The following is a 24,215-nucleotide window of genomic DNA, read 5'->3' as shown; positions in this document are numbered from 1 at the left end:
AGGTGGGAAGACCAGGTAGGAGGGTATTACAGCAGATTAATTTATGTGAAAATGGAAGGAAGAGGAGGATGGACAAGGCAATGGAAATGAGAGTAAACATGGCTTGGGAAATAACCAGATGTGGGAGCACAGAAAACGAAGATGCCAAAATTGCTACAAATTAGCCTATAATAACAAAACTCGTTTACTTATGAAATATTTCAGTCATACAAAAGTATCCAGAAAATAATAGAACATCTGTCCATTCAGGATCCTGTTTAAGATTAAAGCATTATAGTGCCCTGGACAGCCCTCCCTCATCTACTTCCCTTTTTACCCCCCAAAATGGCCAGCACTCTGATTCTGATGTTTAGCCTCCCCATGCACTTCCTCATACTTCTGCTAGTATGTTCTACCTATAAACATATGATACAGTTTTGGATATTTTTTAACTTTATATGGAAGTGTCAGAGTATATCATCTTGCAAACTGCATATTTAACATTGGCACTGAGATTTATCACACAATTTCTCTGTATATTTCATTTGCATAATTGTATAGAGCAGTTCATTTTTTGTTGTTTTAAAGACTTATGTATTTATTCCTGAGACGCACAAACTGAGAGAGAGGCAGAGACATAGGCAGAGGGTGAAGCAGGCTCCTCTCAGGGAGCTGGATGTGGGACTCAATCCTGGATCCAGGGATCACGACCTGAGCCCAAGGCAGGTGCCCAACCGCTGAGCCACCCAGGTGCCCCGAGTATGTCATTTTTAACATATACCCTATTCATTCTCTCACATTTATTCATACATGATGGTGAATAATTAGGCTATTTTAAATTCTGCTACTACTAGCAATATTGCAGGGAACTTTTTTTTTTTTTTGTACAACTACAATACTTTCCCTGGAGTCTATACATGGGAAGGGGGGAGGGCATTACTACATTGAAGGGATGTGTATCTTTACCCAAAAGCCTGTAGCAATTGATGTTCCCACTGAAAAGGATATTAAAGATGTCCAGGTCAGCGTTTGGTGTTGTCTGATTCTGATAGGCGTGAAATGGTATCTCATTTTATTTTGCATTTCCATCATAACAGGTGGTACATAGTATGCTTTTTGCCCCACTTTGTTTATGGTGCATACGTCATCAATGTTAACATGAATGAAATAATCAATTTTGTCTACAAAAGTTTACATTTTTTTCCTTGTTGAGGAAAGTCTTCTCTTTTGCCAATGAAAAGGTTCTCAGGTCATATATTCTAAATGCATATATAATTAAATTAATACAATAATATCATTTGTCAAAATCATTCAAGGCATATTTAAGCAATTCTAAATCTTCCTACTGAACTTGAAGAAAAGCAAGCAATTTCTGTCCAACGTAACAAAACCAAGAAGCACACACAAGAGGGGACGTTATATGGAACAAATATGCAAAGTTTTACAGGGCAGGTTCTGATGAATCTCAAAATGGACCAGACTCACTTCTTTAGAAGAGACAGTCCTTCCACCACCCCTCTGCAAATTACATTGCAGATTAAAGTAACAATGTGAAGTCATTTTTACTCATCAGTTTAGTACAGATAATTACAAGAACCCTCAATGCTAATGAAGGTGAGGTGAAAACAGCAGCCTCACATGCCACCTGCAGAGGTAGAAACCAGAATGTGCGGGAAAAGCAATCTAGCTGTACACATCGTTAAGTCCTAACTTTTAACTCAATAACTTAAGGAAATAATCAGGAATATAGGTGATGATATATGCATAAAATACAGTCATCATGGTATAATATCCAATTATAAAACTAAAAGACCTCAATTTTCAACATCAACAGTGCGATTCAATAAATTATGGAAGATCTGTAAGATGATCACTATGTAGGCATTAAACTTGAGATATGTTGAAAATATTTAATGATGGGTAAATATATAAGCCACAGAAGTACACGGTTATATCGATATACAGCACCATGTCAACTATTCAAGATGCACAGAGGAAAGAAACTTACTCAAAAGTTTATTTTCCCAAATGTTCAAAGAACACATGCAATACTCAGTAACTAGACAATCAGCCTTTGAAAATAATTAGATATTGGAACAAACCAGAGCAACGCCTAGATACTCTTCCCACAATAAAATAATGCTATATATAATCACAAATATTCAAGTTACTTTGAGATATCAGTAACATCTCAGGTAAGGCTCAAGACTACACGACACAAAACATGTAGGACAATGAACATAAGCGCCACCGCCGATGGAACAGTCTGATAGAAAAAGCCACTTCTTTGTTGTTTAGGTGTAACTAACTATTTTTTGATACTAGGTGTAACACAGGCTTGGAGGCAGCACCAAACGTTTCTGTTTAACAGAGTCTGGTAGCCCTTTCCTCCCTTGGCTTCCTGAGGAGCAGGTGCCACGGCCCCGCATTTCTCTCCCACTAGAGCTGCCCAGACCACAGGGGAGCGAGGATTTGACCAAAAGGTAGCTCGATCTCCACCTGCCAAAGGTTGAGGACTGTACATGCAGGGAAAAAAAGGTGAGATGGGCAGATCAGAGTTGTCTGATTTTGGAAAACCAGGTAAGAGTTTGAGGCAGTGAGTGATATAACCTGGGAATAAGACTTACAGAGTGTGGAAATCAGAAGCCAGGAAGGAAACCGCCACAGCAAGGCCATCAGCTCCAGAGCCAAAGGCATCGTCTGGTTCCCAACCCATCAGCTTTAATGTTTGTCTTCTTTGGGTTTCCCTTGAGCTGTGTCACAAAACACTGTCTGTTGGAGCTAGCTCGAGGGGTGTCTCTTCCTAAGACAGAAAAAGCCTTATCTATAAACAGAGACACCCCTCACACACTTTCCATGCCAAATGTTTACCATACCTACCAGCACATATGCCATTGTTATCAGAGAATAATATGTAAATGTTAAATAGAAAAATAGAAGAGGACGAAAAACTTTGTGAATATTTTCTGTGCAAGAAAGTTGCAGAATGTTTTATGAAGTCTCTAAACTGAAGTTATCACACCACAGCTGTATTAAAGTATGAAACAATCTTGGATCTGCACCATATAATCCATTATACAAGAGACATATTCGGAATAACAGAATCACAATATAAGAACAGAAATACTCCAGCTGAATGCTTCCATTTAAGGCACACACATATCAAGTTTTAGAATATCAAACTAATCCCTGAAAATGCTGCAAAGATAAATGACATAAATGTTATTAAAAGACCACCTTTCTTAAATCACAGACTACGTAAGAGGGAAATAAATGACAAGTAAGTGCCATCTCTATATTCTCACTCAAAACGTCGTATCAGATGCGCTGGATATCTTCATTGCAAACGTATCCGTATGATATTTAATGCTTAAAATGATAATAAATCTAAATAATCTTAACTTTCAGAAATCCAGACAAACCATTATGCCAAACAATTTCTAGATACCACACAACTCTGAAAGCGTTAAAGTTGATTTCTTAACCTAGTCCCCCAGGGGTATGGATCCATTTTTAAAAATGTTATAGCATTTTCTACTTTTATTCAGGAAAAACAAAAAGTGAGTTATCTAAAAGACTTATTCTGATGCTTGAATATTCTAACATTTTTGGTTTTGTTTTTTTTAAAACAACATATGTTCACTGATGAAGACGAAACATCCACATACACCCCAGTATAATTTACACAAGTCTATGGATTATAGAGCTTAAGTTCTGCTGACTGGCTCTCCAAATATAGCCACTACTCGGATTCTGTTAGAGTTTTCTATTCCTCAGAACTACTCTTTTTATACTGGCCATTTTATAGTAGAGTTTAAGTCATCTCAAATGTGACTGCTAGGGACCCCCGTGTGGCTCAGTGGTTAGGCATCTGCCTTCAGCCCAGGGTGTGATCCTGGAGACCGCATCGGGCTTCCTGCATGGAGCCTGCTTCTCTCTCTGTCTCTATGTCTCTGCCTCTCTCTGTATCTCTCATTAATAAATTCTTTGAAAAAAAAAATGTGACTGCTAAAAATCCCTTGGGCTGGAGTGTTGGTTGATAACTTTTCAAGAAATTAGTCCTAACATTCTAAGTATCTCCATGCACACAGTATAAGTTACTTTGGAATTCCTTACTTATTCCTTGCTCTGAAAGCTTCTGAATAGCTTTTGGCAAAAAGCAATAAAATTCAGCCTGATGTATAAAATGCAATCATCCAACACAAAGTTAAAATGATTTACTACAAAGCTACAGTAAGACAAAAAGAGAGAAGAAACCCAGAGGTCATTTTCTTAAACTTATTAGTAAACAAGCCAAAATAACCATATTGCTTTAATCCTACAGAACACTTAAAGAATGTTTCCTCTATTTTAATTAATAACAGCTTCCCAAAGACTGTTCCATTTCCAGATACCAGATAATGCAGGCCATACAGTTGGCCTCTATAAATATTTGTTGAATGAATTTACACATTTCGTAAGAACCAGGTGTCATAACTAACTTGAAGTTAGGCCTAACCAGCAAACGTAAGCAGAAGTGATAGATCATTTACGAGATATTTAATCACAAAATGTTTCATATTTTGTAGTACTTGTCAGTAAATATGAGTGTAAAGGATCATTTTCTAGGATCAGAAATGCCTTTTAAAGGCAATGGAAATCACCTCGTATGTAAGGTCAGATTAGGAGAGATGAGGTTACATAACAACAGTCCGATCAATTATTTCAAGACCAATGACTGTAAACTTTCTCAGAGTTTGCAACCGTCCTTTATTTACTTCCGAGAAAAGAATGTCATCGTGAACATTACCAGCTGAAAATGTTCATAAAAACATATTTATAAGGTCACACTCAACCTGACCTTGAATAATCATATCAAAAGAAGAAGTCCACTTTAAAAATTCTTGCTAAGTACACAGAAGATTCATTATGACTAATTATAGTTTTTGATCACTCTCCAGGAAGTACATGTTTCCATGTAAGATAATATCAAGAAGTTTTTCTCAAAATGTGCTACTAAAAAACCATTTCAGGTTAACTTTAAGAGCTTAACTATATAAGTCTGATAGGCTTTGCATATGCATGTGCACACAGGCGTGTGTATAAATTACAGTGAGCTCTTACTTTGTGCAAAGCACTGTTTTTAATACCTTATAGATGAGGTTACAGGAGATTTCGTGAATGTGGCAAAGAGAGGATAAGTCTTGAAAAACGTTTATCCAACGGATAAATGGAAAAGATCCAGGAGGATCACCTACTTTAGGACTCTGTGGCCCAAAATATGGACCAGCCCGGTGATCAGCTGCAAAGGCAGCCCGAGGGCCTGTGAGAAATGCGGGATCTCAGGCTCCATCCCAGACCCAGAATGAAAATCTACATTTTAAAATACTCCAGCTTATTTCCACGCTTACTGAAGTTTGAATTTAAGAAGAGCTGCTCTGGGAAAATAAGGTGAGCACACCTGGACCAGCAAAAGCATGATAAGGACAGTGTGAAAAAAAATCTAACCTCAGAGCAGGGATGCAAAGAACAATAGAGAATATAACATGAGGAATTTTTTAAAATTACGGATGTGTTTTTCTCTCTTCGACTCTGCTCTTACATGCATAATGGGAGAAGAGGTCGACAGGATTTATTAGTGCCATCAGATGAAAATGAGGAGCACAGGTGGCTTACTTTCCAGGCATCGCAGGGCAGAGACCCTGGCAGCCACAGGGCAGCTGGTGGCCTAGTGGCAACTGCAGAAGGCAGCTAGGGATGAGAGAGGCTGGGAGTCCCCTCTACCTTGCTCTCCTATCTTTGAGCCACAGATTCAGAGGTGAACAGTATGTCAGAAAAGATGAAGAGATTGCTCAAGGTAGAGGGGCCCATGTGAGGTCCTGGGAGAAGAGTCACCTCAGCATGAACACCCCCAAGCAGCCTGGCGGAAAAGGCTGGCTAAGCAGAACACCTGAAGTCATCTCTTGGTGGCACACTGGCACCACTGCAAGATGGACAGGATACGGAATTTACCATATGCTTGATGGGACCAAGAAGACAGGTGCTCAAGGCAGCCAAGAGCCTGGCTACTAATACTGGCTCTGCAGCCGAGGGCTGCCCAGGAAACACAGGAATCAAGAGGTCCACAGCATCCAGGAGACACAAAGGAGGGCCAAGACAGTAAGAGGGACGGTCCTGGCTGTGAACAGAATGAGATGTAAGAGACCAATCAGCAGTGCATGCTGGCAGGCAAGCAAAAAACTGGCTGGCAGGACCAGGGGCACCAGGGCAGTACTGGGAGAGCCAACCCCCGCCCCCTCACATACATTCGCACCCACGTGAGCACGCACACACACACTCACATACGCCTCAGAAGCACAGACCACATGAGCAAAGGGTGGCAGGAGGCAAAAAGCCTGCACAGCAATGAAGGGAAACCTTACATTCAACGTTGCTGGATGAGAAAAAAAAGTGAAACAGGAAAATAAGCAAAATATTCAGAAAACAAAGTTGATGGAGCTTTTGACTGAGTGTGAAAGCAAATAAGAAATCAAGGATCAGTGGGGCGACCAATAAAACAGAGGCAACCGGGAGAAGGAGGAAGCGGCTGAGTAAGTGGGTGAGAGAGGATGCCTTCTGCTTTGGAACACTGTGTTAATAAGGTAAGTGAAGGACATCTGCCCTCTACTCTAACCCTGAGAGACGAAGAAGAAAATTATAGCCAATGTGGGGTGCACGTGATTCACAGAGACGATGTGCTGGTTAATATGTGCTAGCAGTAAAAAAAAATTACTAGAGGACACAATCTACCAACCGTGAAATACAGTCAAGACCCTACAACTATCTGAACCCTAAGAATTTTATAAAGATTTCATAAAGAGACTATGAATTAAGTACGGTAGGATGAAAGTGACTTTTTTTAAAAAGCTAGAAAAACAAGTATCTCTAATAAAATTAAAAACTCGATTTATTAAAAGGCAGATCAGTTTACCGCTAGATAGAGAAGGTGAACTAAAGGACATACACGTAACACAAAAAGATAAGGAGATTTGAAAAAATTGCAGAGGCACTTGGGTGGCTCAGTTGGTTTAAGCATCTGCCTTTGGCTCGGGTCATGATCCCAGAGTCCTGGGATGGAGCCTCCCACACCCTAAGTGGGTCCTTGGGCCCCTGGCTCCTCCCCCTGCCCCTCCCCCACTCCTGCACACATGCTCACTCACTCTCTCAAATATATAAATAAAACCTTAACAAAAATGAGAAAAGAGACAGGAAGTTAGAATGAGAAGCCTGACCTAACTATAAAAGAAAATCCAGAAGACAGAGACCAACCATAAAATAATCTCTAAAAAAATATATTCCTGTGGGTTATAGGAGTGCCTGTTTTATTTCTCAATACTCCTATATAATTGAAAAAATAAATATTTTAAAGAAAAAGGAATTTAAAGAGTGAATAGAAAAAGTGGGCACGGGGTGACTCAGTGCTTGAGCGTCTGCCTTTTGCTCAGGTCTTGATCCCAGGATCCTGGGATCGAGTCCCACGTTGGGCTCTCCACGGGGAGGCTGCTTCTCCCTCTGCCTGTGTCTCTGCCTCTCTGGGTCTCTCGTGAATAAATAAATAAAATCTTTTAAAAAAGTGACAAAGTAAAAATGGAAATGCAGCCTCATATTTTAAAAAATTTAGATGAAAAATGAGAGGTTAAAAATGATTTAAGGAGAGTATGAACAGTTTTGCTTGTATTTTATTATTTTTTAATGCTGGACTGACTTGAGAATGTTTATGGACCAGGGCGCCGCAGTTTTTAGAGAAATGTGAAGATGACAGAGAGAACCAGGGTACATGAAAGGTTCTGGGAGGCAAGAGAGGATGAGTGAGGGGGAGGCGGTACCCAGCACTGGCCCCGATGAGCACCAGCTCATCAGTTCCAGCAACTTAATTGACCAGAGTGACAACTGGTTACAGTCACAGCACATCCCTTGCGTATAATTCTTGATCCTGTTGCTGATTACATGGACTGCTCAGGTTGTGAAAACTCAATAGATCGATTTTAAATTGCACTGAAATAAATGTAAATGTTACTCTTGAAATTAGATTAACTTCAGAACTACCAATAAAAATGCATTTTCTTCTAATCCCCATTATATTATATTGATCTTAGGTGCGATTTCATTACAGATCCCATGTTCAGCTGTCAAATAAAAGCTATGTGCCCAAACAAAAAAAGCATACGATATAGATAAGTAAATTAGTAGAAAAAAATTTAGACTGTGCCTTAGGAAATCACAGTAAACAAAAGGAACTTCCAGGTAATTTAAGCCTAAGTGTTAAAAGACTTCACTGCAACAGTGAAGTAAAAGAGACAAAAACTATCAGAGTCAATGCTTCGTTGTTTCTATATCAAAGCTAAGACCACTTTTCAAGAGGTGCTCCTTCTCTCTCAAAAGTAAATTCATGGTAATTTTGGAGTCTTATTAGGAATCTGTTTGAGTCATCAGTACAGAAAGTTTCAAAAAGGTTTTTAAATTTGTGGGAAGTAATCATAAATTCCCCAGAGAGATGGCACATTCATTTCAGTCAACTCAAATGATGTTTCATGACTTAACACTAACAGCCTTGTTTTATTTTCAAGGAAGATAAAAGGAAAGTTTGCAGGAAATTATTACATTTATTCTAAAAAATGGGTAATAAAAGAGAGAAAAAATTACCTTTAACTCTTTTGTAAAGTTTTCCAATTACTTAAAATCCACTCTCTCTAGAATTCCTAACGCAGCACAGTTATTTACCTGGTCTTTTCCCAATGGGGATACTGTTAACAGAAAGCCAAGTCCTACAAGGATGCCATGGGTGAATCAGAAACTAGTAATTAAGACTGATTTTATACTTTTTGATATCTTTGCTATGTACATACATACCCTTTGCTAAGAAGAGCCAACAAAAGGATTCAATGACCATAAATGGATCAAACTGGAAGGAGACAGAGAAGGCTGACTCCAAAGAGTCTCTGAAGTATTTATCGTAACAGCTTATATTTATTAAGAACTTCTGTGCCATGTATTATTCTCAGCACTCTGGAGGTATTGGCTTACTTTGTCCCCCAGTCCTACAAGGTAGGTACATTTATTATCTGGAATTTATGGAAAAGAAAATTAAAGCTTAAAGAATTAGGATAACTTGCCTAAGTTCTCAAGGAAAACATTTTCCTGCCAGAGTTCTAGGTCAACCGTCTTTTCCTGTGCAGCAAGTCTCTGGACAGAGCTAAACAAACCCTGGAGGGCTAAAATTCCTTATATGTGGAAAATGTAAGAAAACGAAGCTATAGAGAGCAAAGTCTCTTCTAGATTACAGGTTTCTATATAATACAGAGTGTACAGCCAGCCAGGATCAAAAAATAAGCCCAGAAATGCACGGAAATAGACAGATTTATAACCACAGTAATTTCTGAAAGGTATGTGACGTCCACCCTCGTCTCTGATCAACAATGAAGACCCCAAGGTTAAAGCTTACCTCCCTACCTCCCCTCACAGCTATTACTATACCATGTCTTCCCTATGTCGCCATTATGAGGAATTATTTTTAGGTACATATTTTATTTCCCTATGTAAATCATAAAGTCTCCTAAGGATCTGGTAAACCTAAGGTGTAACTCAAAACCAAAAAATATACAACGCCCTTTGCAAATGCCATCAATGATCATTCTTGCCACTTAAGGATAGGCAAGACATAAAGAATACACTGTGGTCAGTTTCTGAGCACCCTACTGGCTCCAGAAAGCCAAAGTTACAACCTTACTGTCCTGCTGTGATAGATATGATGGTGAGCATACATGCGATGCCACCTTATATGACTATATGCAGTTTAAGAAAGCACTCAAATAACATGGGAAATAGCAGTACAACAATCCTGTTGAAAACAAAGTGTCTGGAATACACAAATATAGAAATCACGTTTCACTCTACACCTAACATACCCACAGTCATATCTTTCTGACCATGCAACAATAATTAAGTACCCTAAATTAATTTCAGTTTATAGAAGATAGTAATAATATAGTAGGTATTACTTACGCTAACCAGCAAGATATAAAAGAAATAAATGAGAATACACTGGGCCAAAACTCATTAAAATTACTCAAGGCACAAGAAAAAATGTACCAACTTTTTCACTTTAAAAGACTATTAGTTAAAATTAATGTTCAATAATTTACCTAGTCAGTCATTTAAACAACATTTATGGAAGGACTACTCTGTGCCTTTAGATGATAAACAAGTCGAACTGGATTCCTGCTCTGAGGAAGCCAGCCCCACAGAGAGGCACAACAGACAATAAAAAAGTAAATGCACAAGATGATTTCAAAATGGTATAATTAGGAAGGGAGAGGAAGGAAGACAAATTTAGACTGGAAGGTCAGGAAAAACTTCACTGAGGCGGAGGCAAACAAAAATAAAAGTCTTATTTTTTAACACTTATGTCTGGAATGAAATACCATGGGTTCAACATGAAGCACTAGAAACTGGTGATTTTGCTTTTACCACGAGAGTCACAGGCAAAGGACTGAAGAAAATGAAATTATAATCATTCTGCATGCTCTAAAGTTATACATGACATATCAAGGAGGATATCAGGAAGTGGGGTGCTGCAGCAAAAAAAAAAAAACACTAAAAATGCAGAAATGGATTTGGAATCAGGTACCAGGCAGAGGCTGAAGTCTTGAGGAGCGTGGTAGCAAGAGCCTGTACTGCCCCAATGTGCTAGTGGAACTATAGATGCCAACACCCATGTGAATATGTATTAGAGAAAACCTACATGGAGATGCCAGGAAACCTACATGGAGATGCCAGGAAACCTACATGGAGATCCCAGGAAACCTACATGGAGATGCCAGGAAACCTACATCAAGATCCCAGGAAACAGGCTGCCGCGGGACACATGGACTCTAACTGTGCTGCTGGCGAGGACGTGGCTGCAAAGGAGAACGGGATGTGCTCAACTAGCAGAAAGGGATCCTTGCTGCCTAGTGGCAGAGAGCCCAAGTGAATTTCGTCCCGCAGGTGGGAGAACAGAGCGTGAGCTCAGGACTGGGATATCAGAGGAGAAGACTCCCAAGCAAACCCTTGGAAGGTCCAGGCTGTTTCCTTCCTTGTGGGTTACAGTAAAACGGGACAGGAAGCAAAGAGAAATTAAGAGACTCCAAAATGACAGAATGCTGTTAGGTCACAATAATTCTAGAGGCAAGAAACCAGCTGATAGAATTACTCAGCTGCAAACGTGCTACCTTCCCTGACGAAGGAAGGGCGGAGCGGAGCACCCAGACGGCAGAGCCGGGTCACAGGCTTACCCCCAGGCCTTGAAACCTAAGTTTGCAAAGTGCAGAGGACCGGACAACTCCCTTTTTTTTTTTTTTTTTTGTTCTACTTTCTTTTTGAACAGGCGTATCTATCTTATTAGAGGAGCAGAGGACAGGTTCTCAAGTTTCACTGGTTCACAGGTAGAGATGCGTTTTGGCCCAGGCTGGCCCAGCCCCAGAAGCCCATGCAAACTGAGGTGCAGGAGATCCTGGGCACCGCTGATGCTGTACTGGGTGGAGACTGTGGGAGATGCTGGGATTCGGTAAATGCATTTTACATAAATCTTTGGCAGCCAGAGGGCAGACTGTGGGAGGCAGGATAATAGCTCCCAACGATGCCCATGTCCCAATCCCTAGAACCTGCGAACACGTCACCCTACGTGGCAAAAGGAACTGCGGAGATGTGATTAAGGCAAGTCTCCCGAGGTGAGGTAGGTAGGTGGCCGGAATCATCCAGGGGGACCCAATGTAATCACAGGGTCCTCGTAAGTAAAAGGAGGCAACACAGGAGCAATGCATTGGGAGAAAGCCTCTACCAGCCATGGCTGGTTCTGCAGATGGAGAAAGGTCCCCATGAGCCAATGAAAGCAGACAGCGTCTAGCCAGAGGATGGGAAAGGCAAAGAAAAAGATTCTCCTGTGAGCTCTCCGAGCAAATGAGTCCTGCGGACATCCTGATCCTAGCCTGATGAAACCTGGCCTTCTGACCTCCAGGAATGTACACTTAATACGTTATACTTTGTTTTAAGCCACTAAATTTATGGAATGAACATTCACTTTAAAACTACTTTTGCCCTATCTCTGCTAAGATTTTTAATTAGCATTTAACACGTTATAACAGGAGCCAGTCTATGCACTACAAGATTAGGCACTGTTGACCTTAGTTCATTCGGCTCAAATGCCATCTGGGATCTCAGCTTCACCAATGTCACGCTGTGGGAAGTCACACATTGGGTAACTGGATGCCAGAACATGTGACCAAGAAATATGTGACCTAGAAGTGCAACAAATACATCCAGGTCCTCCCATGGGAATTTGTGGTCGCTTAAACTTTCCAAGGCTGAGGCACACATAACAAAAACATTAAGATCGTGGTTGGATGTTCACCTTTTGTTTAAAAAATTACAGCAATCTTTCTCAGGTTTAAATAGCATCTCCCACTAAATCCTGTAAGGTAGGCATCGTATTTCCAAATATCTTCAACTAAATTCTCTAACACAGGCATTATACTTCCTATCATGGATACATTTAACAAGACTCATGCTCTTTACTTATGGCTAAAAGAGGCCAAAAATAAAGGTCACAAAATGAGAGCTGTACAAAAGAAAAATTTTAAGGAATGACACTACAACTGCAACTTAGCAGACTTTCCCCCACTGAATATCCACTGTCATCTTCTCTAACAAATAATACAACTCGTAAAAAGTTCTCACAAAAATCGGAAACAATTCTTAAACCAATATGCTTTTAGATACCACGTGCTTCTTTTGGTCATCACATACTGTTAACATTCCTTTTTGGTTTACTTTGTTTGGCTGGGTAATTATTCCCATCAATACTGAAAATGTCAAAGTATATGGTTTATATTCTAGGGGAAGTCCTAATTCTATACAAGGTATTAACATAATTAGGAATTAATTAAGCACACGACAAAGTAGATGGCTGTTAGGGATGGATACAAATCCAACTTAGAATGATCCTGCCCCTGAAGTGCTCACACCAGTCAGAGAAACAGGCAGGGCACAGGGCTAAACAACACTAGAAACCAGAGTGCAATATGCTTTGCCATATGCCAACCGCTCCTATCTGGAGGAGGAGGGTACCCTAAGGAAAAGAGCATAAGGATGCAGGGAAACGAGGCCTGGAAGAAAGTTTTTATTGTGCAGGCAATGGAGAAGTCAACAAAGGTTTCTGAGCAAGGAATGAGGATGATAGGAAGGGTAGGCTAGATGCAAAAGACAGAAGCAGGGAAGTCTTCTGGAATTAGCCTGCTTGAGACATCGGAGAACTTGAAACTGCAAATTTTAAGAATGCGAAACAGAAGATACAGAAAAATCAGCCTTTTCAAAAGACACTATAACACCACCTGTAGTGCCCACATTGTAATTGTTAATATTAAGGTAGGGGAGTGAGAGAGAAGCATAGAACCCACGTTCAAATACCAGGTCCATTTATTCAAGGAAATAGACTGACATCTAAGACCCTGAGCCAAGGCTAAGGAAATAGCTAAAGCAATGTGAAATCCAAACTCCTGCAATGCCAGAATTTCCCAACTAAGGAAGTCACAGGGCAAGTTTAAAGGAAACAAAAAAGATTAATGATGTAGCTTCTCGAAGAGCTGGTTGCTGGCTCCAATGGAAAAATAATTACCAAGCAGAAGAGATCTTATCCCTCACCTAATTTTCACTCAACCTACAATATTTAAAACAAACCACAGAAAGAGATAAGGTGTGGGCTTTGTGAGGATAGCGGAGTACAGAGGACAGTGAGGTGGACTAAAGGAGATTTAAAACAATTTTAGAGTAGAATGATTTATGAAGAATGAATGAATGTTTTATTTCTGTATAATCTAACCCTTTACATCTTTGAAAATCATACCAATATTTAAGAAATTCCCCTATGTGCAATATAGTCCCACTGAAAACACAGCCAAAACCTAATGATGTAGCCCTTAAAACAATGAGAGACCATAACATCCTCAAAGGTATGACAATAAGAAATGTGTTCCCCTCAGGCAATTGGCCATCTCTAATGGAAAGAAACGGTCATTATAAAAATAAGTTTTTCTATTTAGGATTATCATTCCCATACCAATGCCTGAAAACTAAACCTAAAGACTTGAACCACTCAAACCCTGACCTAATTTCCTTTAGGTCAATGATTAGACTAAGTCCCTCTTTTTGAAGGCCTAATTCACTGCTCCTAACATGGATAGTAAAATATATGATTTTTTAAAAAATGAATTATAATAGACAGCCAGTACCTTTTTTTTTTTTACTAATAATGTGCATCTCATACCTGAATCTCTCAACCCAGATGTCTAAAAGACGATACATATATGCCTCAAGAAAAAAAAAATGCAGGGACGCCTGAGAGGATCAGCGGTTACAGCGTGATCCCTGGGTCCTGGGCTCAGGACGTGATCCCGGGGTCCTGGGATGAGTTCCACATCGGGCTCCCTGCAGGGAGGAGCCTGCTTCTCCCTCTGCCTCTGTCTCTGCCTCTCTGTGTCTCTCATGAATAAATAAATGAAATCTTTTTTAAAAATGCAATATAATGAACTATTTACTGTACTATCTTAAATATACTTTGGATGCTTTTTGCCTTAAATGGAATTCATGTAATGAAAAAAACTAAAATAATTAAGAGGAAGATGACCTGATATAAATGGAAGTGACAATGGTTATAGATCACCTAGAAAACCATTTTCTATTTCTATTTGATTCAGTTGTGTTTTATATGGGACAATTTCATCGAGCTACTTACACATTTGACTTTAAACATCCAAAAAAGAACCGAAGGTCAAAACTTCACTGCTAAAGACAAATTAGGAAAAAAAAAAAATGTTTTGAAACATTCCAAGAGTAACATTTACGAAATAACCCAGCATTTTGTTTATAGGAACTAGAGTGCTGGGACCCTGGGCAAAAGGGTAGAGTAGGAGTAAAATAAGGAGTAAGGAGGAGAGCTGGGCCAACAAGACAGGGGTGCAAAGGATTTCTACAGAGAGAGGAGATGCAAGGGGAAAAGCAAAACACTAGAGAAAACATAGCTGATGGAATCCAGTTACCTAAAAAAAAATTTTAAAAGTCATTCTGAAATCTAACATTGCTGGTATAGAAAAACAAAAATCTCATAATGTCTTCTGAACATCATGACTCTTCTACACCCTCCTCCTCACTCTCACTATAGCTGGTTGTAGAGGTGCAACTTTTAACTTCCACCGCACCCATTGAGCTATTCTTGTCAATGTAGGCGCTCATCAGAGGTTACTTTTTACCCCCAGGGGACTCTCCCGACTATCTGGAGACATCTTCAAGGATCAAAGGTTGAGGGCGGGCGCTGCTCCTGGAATCCCGTGGGCAGATGCCAGAGAACACCATGGATGCTACACATCCCACAGCCTACAAGACAGCCTGCCCAACAAAGAACCACCCAGCCTAAGACGCCCATAGAGCTAACGCTGAGAAACACGGGCCTCTTCCAAACAGAAGCAAACACCAACTCCTCTGACTTTCATCCCAGCCCATCTCTTTCCAACAGGCATCTAATGAAAGCATCAAAGGACAGCAGGGGACTCCTTTTCCAATGGCTCTGAACATGGTGGTTGGCTGGCTCAAAACTGGACTCACAGGGAAATCCACGGAAAGAACGTATCAGAGCAGGAGTACAGAAACTGCAGGGAAGGAACTTTGGGGTCTTCCTTTTGTTTCCTTTATGCCTCAAGCACATTCCCAGCACAAGGGGACCACCTACCTGTTTCCCTGTCAAGGTGTGTGTCTCCTATGCTCCATACACTGAAAATACACTGACCTCCGCCAAATATGGTATTTCTTGTTAACATAAAAACTTAGGTAAACAGCGCTAACTGAGAAAGATCTATACTGGGGACAAGGGTGAAGAAAACCAAGCAGGTCTTTAAGATGCAAAGTTATTTCACAGCTTGCTGGCAGAATGACTCAGATCATTATTACTTTTAGTCATGCCAAGTTTGCTGCTTCTAAGCCTACTAGTAATGGAGAAGAAAAAAAAAAAAACCACCATTTTTTCCTGCAGTCATTAAACCAATGAGACAGGAGCTTACTGAAAACAGGTTTGTGCAATATTTCTTTTATTATGGCTGGTGTAAAGCAGAAGCAGTCGCTGCTGGGGCAAATGAAGGTTCTGAGAACCCTTGCACCTGCCTAAGTAGCCGTAGGGTGCATGTGAGCTGGGGGGGGGGGGGCAGGGAACAAAAGAAACCCCAAGTCAGATCCACAAATCCTACGCTGTGGGCATTTTCCTAATGCATCCTCCCGGCAAAACCCCGGCTTACTCTTTTTTGTTTTTTGGCTCTTTCCGAAAGCCGGAGCAGAGCTCCGCAGCGCGCGTCTCCGGGACGCCAGCCCCGGGCACCCGCAGCAGCCCGGCCCGGGGAGGGCGCTCGGGCCCCGCAGGACGCGCCCGGGCCCGCGCGGCGCAGGTCGGGGTCGGGGTCGGGGCCGGGGCCGGGGTCGGGGTCCCGGCGGGGTGCGGGGTCGCGGGGTCCCGAGGTCCCGGGCCCCGGGGCGGGTCCCGCCCGCCGCGCTCACCGAGCAGCAGCAGCTTGACCTCGCGCGCCGCCTTCTCGCCGTCCTCCCGCAGGTTGCGGTCGATCATCTTGCTGCGCTCCACCGCCGCCTTGTCCTCGGCGCTCAGCGTGCAGCCCATGGTGCCGCCGCCGCCGCCGCCGCCGCTCCTCCGGCTCCCGGCCGGCGCCCCAGCGAGCTGCCCCCGCCCCGCCGCCCGCTCCCGCTCCCGCTCCCGCAGCGCCGCGCCAACTCCCGCTGCCCCGCGCGAGCCCCGCCGCCGCCGCCGCCAGCGCCCGAGCCCAGCCCAGCCCCAGCCCAGCCCGAGCCCAGCCCAGCCCAGCCCAGCCCCAGCCCCGCGTCCGCGCCGCCGCGGCCCCGCCCCCCGCGCCCCCGCCCCGCCCCGCCCCCCGCGACCACTCCCGGGCGCGCTCCCGCGCACGTGCCCCGGACAGCGCCCCTCGCACGGGCGCGCGCCCCCCACCCCCCCACCCCCTCCACCCCCTCCACCCCCGGGCCGGAGCCGACCTGCCCCCGGGCGGCCGCGGGCGGCGCCAAAGTTGGGAGCCGGGGAAAGGCCGCCAGGGCGTGGGAGCCTGCGCCGCCGCCGCGCGGGGCCCGGGGTAAGGGGCTGCCGGCCTGGGGGGTGTGGGCGACGGGGGCAGCTGGAGGGGGGGGCGGGGGAGGGAGAGCAGGGAGGAGCGGGGGGGGGCAGGGGAGGGAGAGCAGGGAGGAGCGGGGGGGGGGGGCAGGGGAGGGAGAGCAGGGAGGGGGGGGCAGGGGAGGGAGAGCAGGGAGGAGGGGGGCAGGGGAGGGAGAGGAGGGAGGAGGGGGGGCGGGGGCCGTAGCGGGGGAGCAGGGAGGAGTGGGGAGGAGGGAGCAGGGGAGGAGGAGCGGGGAGCAGGGGAGGAGGAACAGGGAGGAGTGGGGAGGAGGGAGCAGGGGAGGAGGAACAGGGAGGAGTGGGGAGGGGGGAGCAGGGGAGGAGGAGCGGGGAGCAGGGGAGGAGGAACAGGGAGGAGTGGGGAGGGGGGAGCAGGGGAGGAGGAACAGGGAGGAGTGGGGAGGGGGGAGCAGGGGAGGAGGAGCGGGGAGCAGAGAGGAGGGGGAAGCGGGGGGGGGGGGGGAGCAGGGGAGGGGAGCAGGGGAGGGGAGCAGGGAGGAGTGGGGAGGGGGAGCAGGGGAGGAGGAGCGGGGAGCAGGGGAGGAGGAGCGGGGAGCAGAGAGGAGGGGGAAGGGGGGAGCAGGGGAGGGGGAGCAGGGAGGAGCGGGGGGAGCAGGGAGGAGTGGGGGAAGCAGGGAGGAGTGGGGAGGGGGGAGCAGGGGGGTGAGGGCAGCGGGGGGGGGGAGCAAGGGAGGGGGGTGGCAGGGAGAGGGAGGGGCAGGGGGAGCACGGGGGAGGGCGAAGTGGGGGGGAACGGGACCAGCGGAAGAGGAGGCAGTAGGAGGAAGCAGGGAGCAGGGGAGGGGAGAGCAGGGAGGAGGGAGGAAGCAGAGAAGCAGGGGAGGAGGGAGCGGGGAGTAGGGGACAGGAGAGCAGGGAGCAGGGGGAGAATGGGAAGCAGGGGAGGGGGGAGCGGGGGGAGTGGGGAGCAGGGGAGGGTGGGGGAGGAGGGAGTGGGAGCAGGGGAGGGGAGAGCAGGGGAAGGGGGAGTGGGAAGCAAGGAGGGAGAGAGGAGAGAGCAGAGAGCAGGGAGCAGGGGAGGGCGGGCAGGGGGGGGACCAGGAAGCAGAGGAGGGGGAGCGGGAGCGGGGAGCAGGAGGGGGGAGTGGGGAGCAGGGGAGGGAGCGGGGGAGGAGGGGGGCCAGGGACATGCCATAGGTACCGCCCCGTCCCCTCCCGCCCTCCCCCCCCCACTCCTGTCCATTCCCACAGTTCCTTCCCCAAGCACTGCCATCTGCGTGGATTTTCTGGTAACTTGGCTGTTCTGCCTGCAGTTTGAAAGGCCGCAGCCTCGAACCCCCAGCGCCTCCCCCGCCGGGCGGCCCCCGCCGGAACCCACCCCCTGCACAGATTCTGGCCCCGATTTCTGGCACCTGGTGACCCTCTGGCACCTGGGTGAGCTGGAGCCGCGGCAGGACCCCTTCTCAAGCCTTCTCAGGCTCCTGGCCCCCGAGCGGGCCTCGGGCTTCTAGGGCTGGCGGCCCGGGAGCTGCGGGAGCTGCGGGGGCCTGAGCCCGTCACCCCCAAAGGCGCGCAGGTTTGGGGGCTGGACCCTTGAGGCCCGACACCACACTTTCCTCTCCAGGCCTTGCGGGAAAGGATCATTGGTTACAGGGGGGCGCCGGTGGCACAGAGCAAAACAGCCGCTCTGGTGTATTAAAAATCAGGCAATTGCTCCTTGGTTTCCACCTGGAAGTCTTACTTTGTTAAAAGTTTTTGTAAAAAAGACCGACGGGCTTGAGTCTTCCATGAAGGGAAGGCCGAGCCGCCGCCAAGGGCAGAGCAGCTGCTGAGCGCTGGGCGCCAGGCCTGCGGTGCCCCATGCCCCGCGCTGGCCCATCCTCTGAGCTCCAGACCTGTAACTTCAAGAACTGCCTCAACTTTTCCTGTGACCTTTTGTGACCTAACAGCAAAAAGGAGCAACCTTTAACCTGTAATCACCTTCTACCCTCTTTGTATTTCTTGGTACTTGAGATGTTGGCCAGAAACCCTCGAGTTAAACTTGACGCAGTGAACTTTCAACGTAGTGTCTGTGAATTAGCCACTTTGGGTTATTGGCTATGAGGCCTGGCCCTACAGGCTTCAGGCCATACTGAGTGCAGGGCCAACTACAGCAAAAGACCAAGCCGCCATGACTTGATACTGGTGGAAGTGCCTATAAAATTCATATTTTGGAGAAAAGAGGGTACAACAAAATTATATACGTTACTGCTCAGAGCTCTAGTCTCTCCTTCCCTCCTTATAAGGACTAATCTCACCATAGAATCCCAGGCTCATAACCACAATTAAGCCTAATTACGTCCCAAAGGCTCACCTCCACATACCATCATATTGGAGTTAGGGCTTCAACATGGGAATTTGAGGGAGAGGGGCATGGGAAGATACTCAATCTGCGACATAGTATACTTTGTTTGAGAGGCACAACCGGCTAAAAGGCTTACTATGTGTTGGAGAAAGCCATTGTTTTATAATTGGGATGTCGTTTGGCTGTGAAAAAATGATAGAAGGTGTGGAACAATGTTAGAAGAAAGCTTTAAATATTAAGGTGAAGTGTTAGACTTTGTGCAACGAGTGCTAATTGTTCCTTACATTCTCCCAAGTTGCGTAACAGGCATTAAAAGAAAAAAAATCATCTCTTACCCCACAAACCAAATGAGTTACCAGTAAGTGGATTGTGTTAGTAATGTAGATATGAGGTGGTGAGAGTCACTCAAACTAATAACTTACGTAATTATGTTGCAAAGTGTGAGTCAACAACCTTGTCAATGAGGTGGAGCAGATATTATTAACTCATCTATTTGATAGAGTGAAACTGAACTACAGAGGTTAAAGCAATCTTCTTCAGAGGACTGTTTTTCCTTCTGGACATCGTATTTTTGAACAACTATATTGAGATATAATTCACACACCATATAACTTACCCATCTAAAGTATACAGTTTGATTGCTTTTAGCATATACAGTTTTACGATCATTATGGCAATCAATGAGATTATTTTCATCACCCCAAAAAGAAACCCCATAACCCATAGCCATTATCCCCAATTTTTCTATCGCTGACCCCCTGGTCCTAGGCAACTACTAATATATTTTCCGTCTCTATAGATTTACCCAGTCTAGAGATTTTCTAGAAAAGAAATCATATAACATCTGGTCTCTTGGGACTGGCTTCTTTCCACTTGGCATAAGTTTTTTAAGGTTCATCCATGTTGTAGCATGGATCAGGACTTCATTTCTTTTTACTGCTGAGCACTAATAAGCATCATATGCTAAGAGAGTTCTTTGTACACTTGAGACTAATATAACACTGTATGTTGATTATACTAGAATTAAATTTCTTAAAAAGTTAAAGACCAGTAGGGACACTTTCAGCTGAGAGCATCTAGGTCATAAAGTATCTCAAAACTGTGTCATAACTCAAGACTGCCTGACCTCAAGGTGGTATATTTAGAAGTATTGGAAGAAAGCTGTAGCAAACAGATTTTACTTTGACGTAGAGAAAAATGGTGTACAATTCCCCCAAAGGAAATAGGCAACCTTAGAAACTTACTCATTCTTGACTAAGATATATACACCTAGACTGGACGAATGCATTTTGGGAGAGATCTAGAAATAAACGTTTAAGATCCCTTCCAACCTTGAGATTCTATATTATTCAGAAGTCAGATGGGATTAGTGTCAGAATTAAAATTAAAATTCTGCAACTCCTGGCCTCCAACCTTTTCCCTACTTATCCTACCGTATGAAAAACAAGCAAAATGGGAAAAGGGAGCTATCTAAGATGTGTTGGCTTGGTGTGTTGATGGATTAGTGTATAGCGATAAGGAGGAATCAGAATAGAAGGCAGAGTCAGGACAACCTGACATGTACAAACACACAAAGGGAGAGAGAAAGGGCAGTGTGTATCTTTGGTTGGCAGAGTAGAACAGCCGTGGCACGTGGACACTTTTCCATTGCCTAGATTGAGTTTTTGCTTTCTATGTGAGAAGGAAAGAGTTTGGTTTGGGAGAAGCTTAAAAAAAAAAGAAAAAGAAAAAGAAAAACAAGGGATATTAAAGAAGTGGAATTCCACGCCAAGATTGAAAAAGAAAAGCCCATTGAGTTATTACTGAGACTTTACAGGACAAGCAGCACTCTGGGTGGGCAAGTTACATATGTGGGGCAGAGATAATGTGGACTCTATCATCTCTGCATGGACACATACCACCTCTCCGACACCCGGCACTGATGGACTGAAACCTCTAGACACAGTGCTTTGGGTATGGAGATGCACCTTCTCCTGCTGGACACTGCATCATTGGGGATACTCAGTTTCCCTCAAGTAGCTTCGTGGACTGTGGCTGTGACAAAAGTGACCTGGACAAGAAGAGAAAAACATGCAGGATGTTAAAAAATGACCAACCAACAGACTGGCCCGTGAGCCCATGTGAATATGAGGCCACGTTGGGGGACTCTCAGACATATTCAGGGAGCGCTTTCAGGAGGCTTAAGTTCCTACTAAGGCAGGTAAGGCCTGAAGTCATTGTTGATGAGCCAGGGGAAATTGATTATAATAGGACACAGTGAAGGAGGGAGAGGTTTAGGGGGAAAAGAGGGTAATCTATGATTTCAAATACATCAAAAAAATATCCCGAGGGACAAGTATAAAGGAAAAGAATTGGCAATAGTGGTAGTGGCAGAGGCAGCTCTAGGCAGTTCATAACCTTAGAGCAGTTCAAAGCTCTGTTTTCAACTGCATATTTGTCTTTGAAAGTCCCTTCACCTCTCTAAACTGCAGTATTCCTACCTGTAAAAATGAGTTCGTTGAATGAGATCACCTGCAAGGTCCCAATAAGTCTGAGTTCCTACGAGTCTATCATTTCATCAGGAGGTGGTTGGCAGAGATACAAAAGCACTTTGATGTACTGTTGCAAATGGAATCCATGCTATGCAAAGTTCCGGGTTAGGTAAGTGCTGTGGACGCAGAGCTTAATGAGGAAACTTTTAAGAATTTTAATCATGAAGGGTGGTGGACACATGGGATGATGGATGGAGAAGTTGTTTGGAGGTTTACATTTTCGTTTTAGCCATGAATCTTCTCAAGTGTTACGCAGGGGAAGGAATGGAAGAGCTTATGGTACAAAGGAAGCAATACAGCTGCACCACTTTTGGACCTCAGCCTCTGATTTTTCCATCTCACTCCCAGTGATACCTTCTCGCCACCAGTTCTTGGATGCCATCTAGGCCTTCCATCCATTGAGCACCTACCTTTCCCCTGCCACGTGCTAATTTCTCCCGTTACGCAAAGTCAGCTTTGATTCCTCCCATTCCCCCAACCCCTATATATCCAATGTGTCAGGAAATCCTGTTAACTGCCTTCAAATGAACCCGGAAAATGGCCAAATATCAACGTCCACTGATCCACCGTAGTTCACACTATCTATGGGATATTGCAATAGCCTGCTCCTACTGCCTCTGCTTCTACCACTGCCTCTTACTGTTGTCTAGCTAGCAACCAGCACCATCCCTTAAAAATGTCAATCAGAGGGACATCTGGGTGGCTCAGTGGTTGAGCGTCTGCCTTCAGCTCAGGGCGTGATCCCAGAGTCTGGGATTGAGTCCTGCATCGGGCTCCCTGAGAAGAGCCCACTTCTCTCTCTGCCTCTTCCTCTGTGTGTGTGTGTGTGTCTCATGAATAAATAAATAAAATCTTAAAAAAAAAAAAACCAATCAGATGTCTTCATTCCTCTACTCAGAACCATCCATTCACTTCTCATCTTACTCAGAGAAAAATCCCATCGAAAGTTCTTAGGATAACATACAAGGAGTCACCTGATTTGTCAAGTTTACCTCTTTCACCCCTGATACTATTTTCTGCCACGCTCCTTCTTGCGCTCTGTGTTTCAGCCTCACTACCTCCAGGCTGTTCCTTGAACGTGCCAAACACAGTCCATCATTGGGCCTTTGCACTTCTGCTCTCCCTGACTGGAAGAGTCTCCTGCCAAATATCTGCATGGCTCGCTCCCTTATTGCTTTCAAATCTCTGTTCAAATGTCACCTTACTGGGGAAATAGACTCCCTAACTACCCACCTGTCACTCTTCATTCCCTTCCTGTGCACTACCCCTTCTTTGTAACTCTTAGCACATGAACACATATTTTTTTATTGTGTATTGCCTGCCTTCCCTCACTTGAATATAAATTCAAAAAAGCAGTCTTTGTCTTTTTGTTTCTGTTTTATCTGCAATAGCTAGAACAGTAAACAGCCACTGTAAATGGATAAAGGGAAGAAGCTGGATTTAGAGCATACATCTAGTCTCCTAAACCATTTGTTAATTCATTCGACAAAATTAATCTAGGGCCATCGTGAGCCAGGCAATGTTCTTAGCACTGGGAATAAGTAAATAGGATGTATTACATCGAGGTATGAATGGGGGCAGTGGTTCGAAAGAGATGTTAAATAAATAGGTAAGCTGACCAATTAAACGGGATACATTCAAAAGTAGTTATGAGTATTGTGAAGATAACAAAACAGAGTGTTTTATAAGGGAGCACACCAGTTTAAGTCTTTTGAGAAGAAGAGGCCAAGATGGAATTAGTTGTGCAAGAGATTTAAGGAAGAGGATTCTAATCTCCCTCACTGGTAAAGTCCAAATGCAAAGTCCCTGGGGTAGAACTAAGGTCGGCCCACTCAAGGAGTTCAAAGGGCAGTTTGAAGTATAAAAGTGAAAATGAGGGGGTAGGAGATGAGAAGGATGAGGGCTGCAAGGTAGGCAGGGGCCAGGTCCTACAGGGTCGTATAGACCATTCAAATATGGGCAGAATTTATTACAACTTTACTCTAAATTAGAATTTGGAAGCCTCACGTATGTAAGCAGAAGTGCTGCGATGATTAAATACCATAATGTATAACCTAATTCCTGGCACATCGTGTGCTTGGAGTTACAGTACTTCCTTTTTGCTTTGTCAGATCCAAGAGTTTAAGTATTTCACTCTTTAGCCGACTTGGAAAGAGAAGAGATTAAGGTA

At 44.4% G+C, this 24,215-nt stretch overlaps 1 protein-coding gene across 1 annotated transcript in view; it reads right to left on the bottom strand.

Moving 5' to 3' along the window:
- GNAI1 (G protein subunit alpha i1) overlaps positions 1-16,815 on the bottom strand; it is an 82,492-nt gene extending 65,677 nt beyond the window's left edge. The window contains exon 1 of the mRNA XM_041721730.1: positions 16,570-16,815. Coding sequence (XP_041577664.1) covers positions 16,570-16,687 — 118 coding nt within the window. The 5' untranslated portion in view covers positions 16,688-16,815. The remainder of the gene's footprint in view (positions 1-16,569) is intronic.
- Positions 16,816-24,215: the final 7,400 nt, after the last annotated feature.

Source organism: Vulpes lagopus, chromosome 11 (assembly GCF_018345385.1).
Source record: "Vulpes lagopus strain Blue_001 chromosome 11, ASM1834538v1, whole genome shotgun sequence".
Taxonomy (NCBI): Eukaryota; Metazoa; Chordata; class Mammalia; order Carnivora; family Canidae; genus Vulpes; species Vulpes lagopus.
This window is presented reverse-complemented; position numbering and strand designations above follow the sequence as displayed.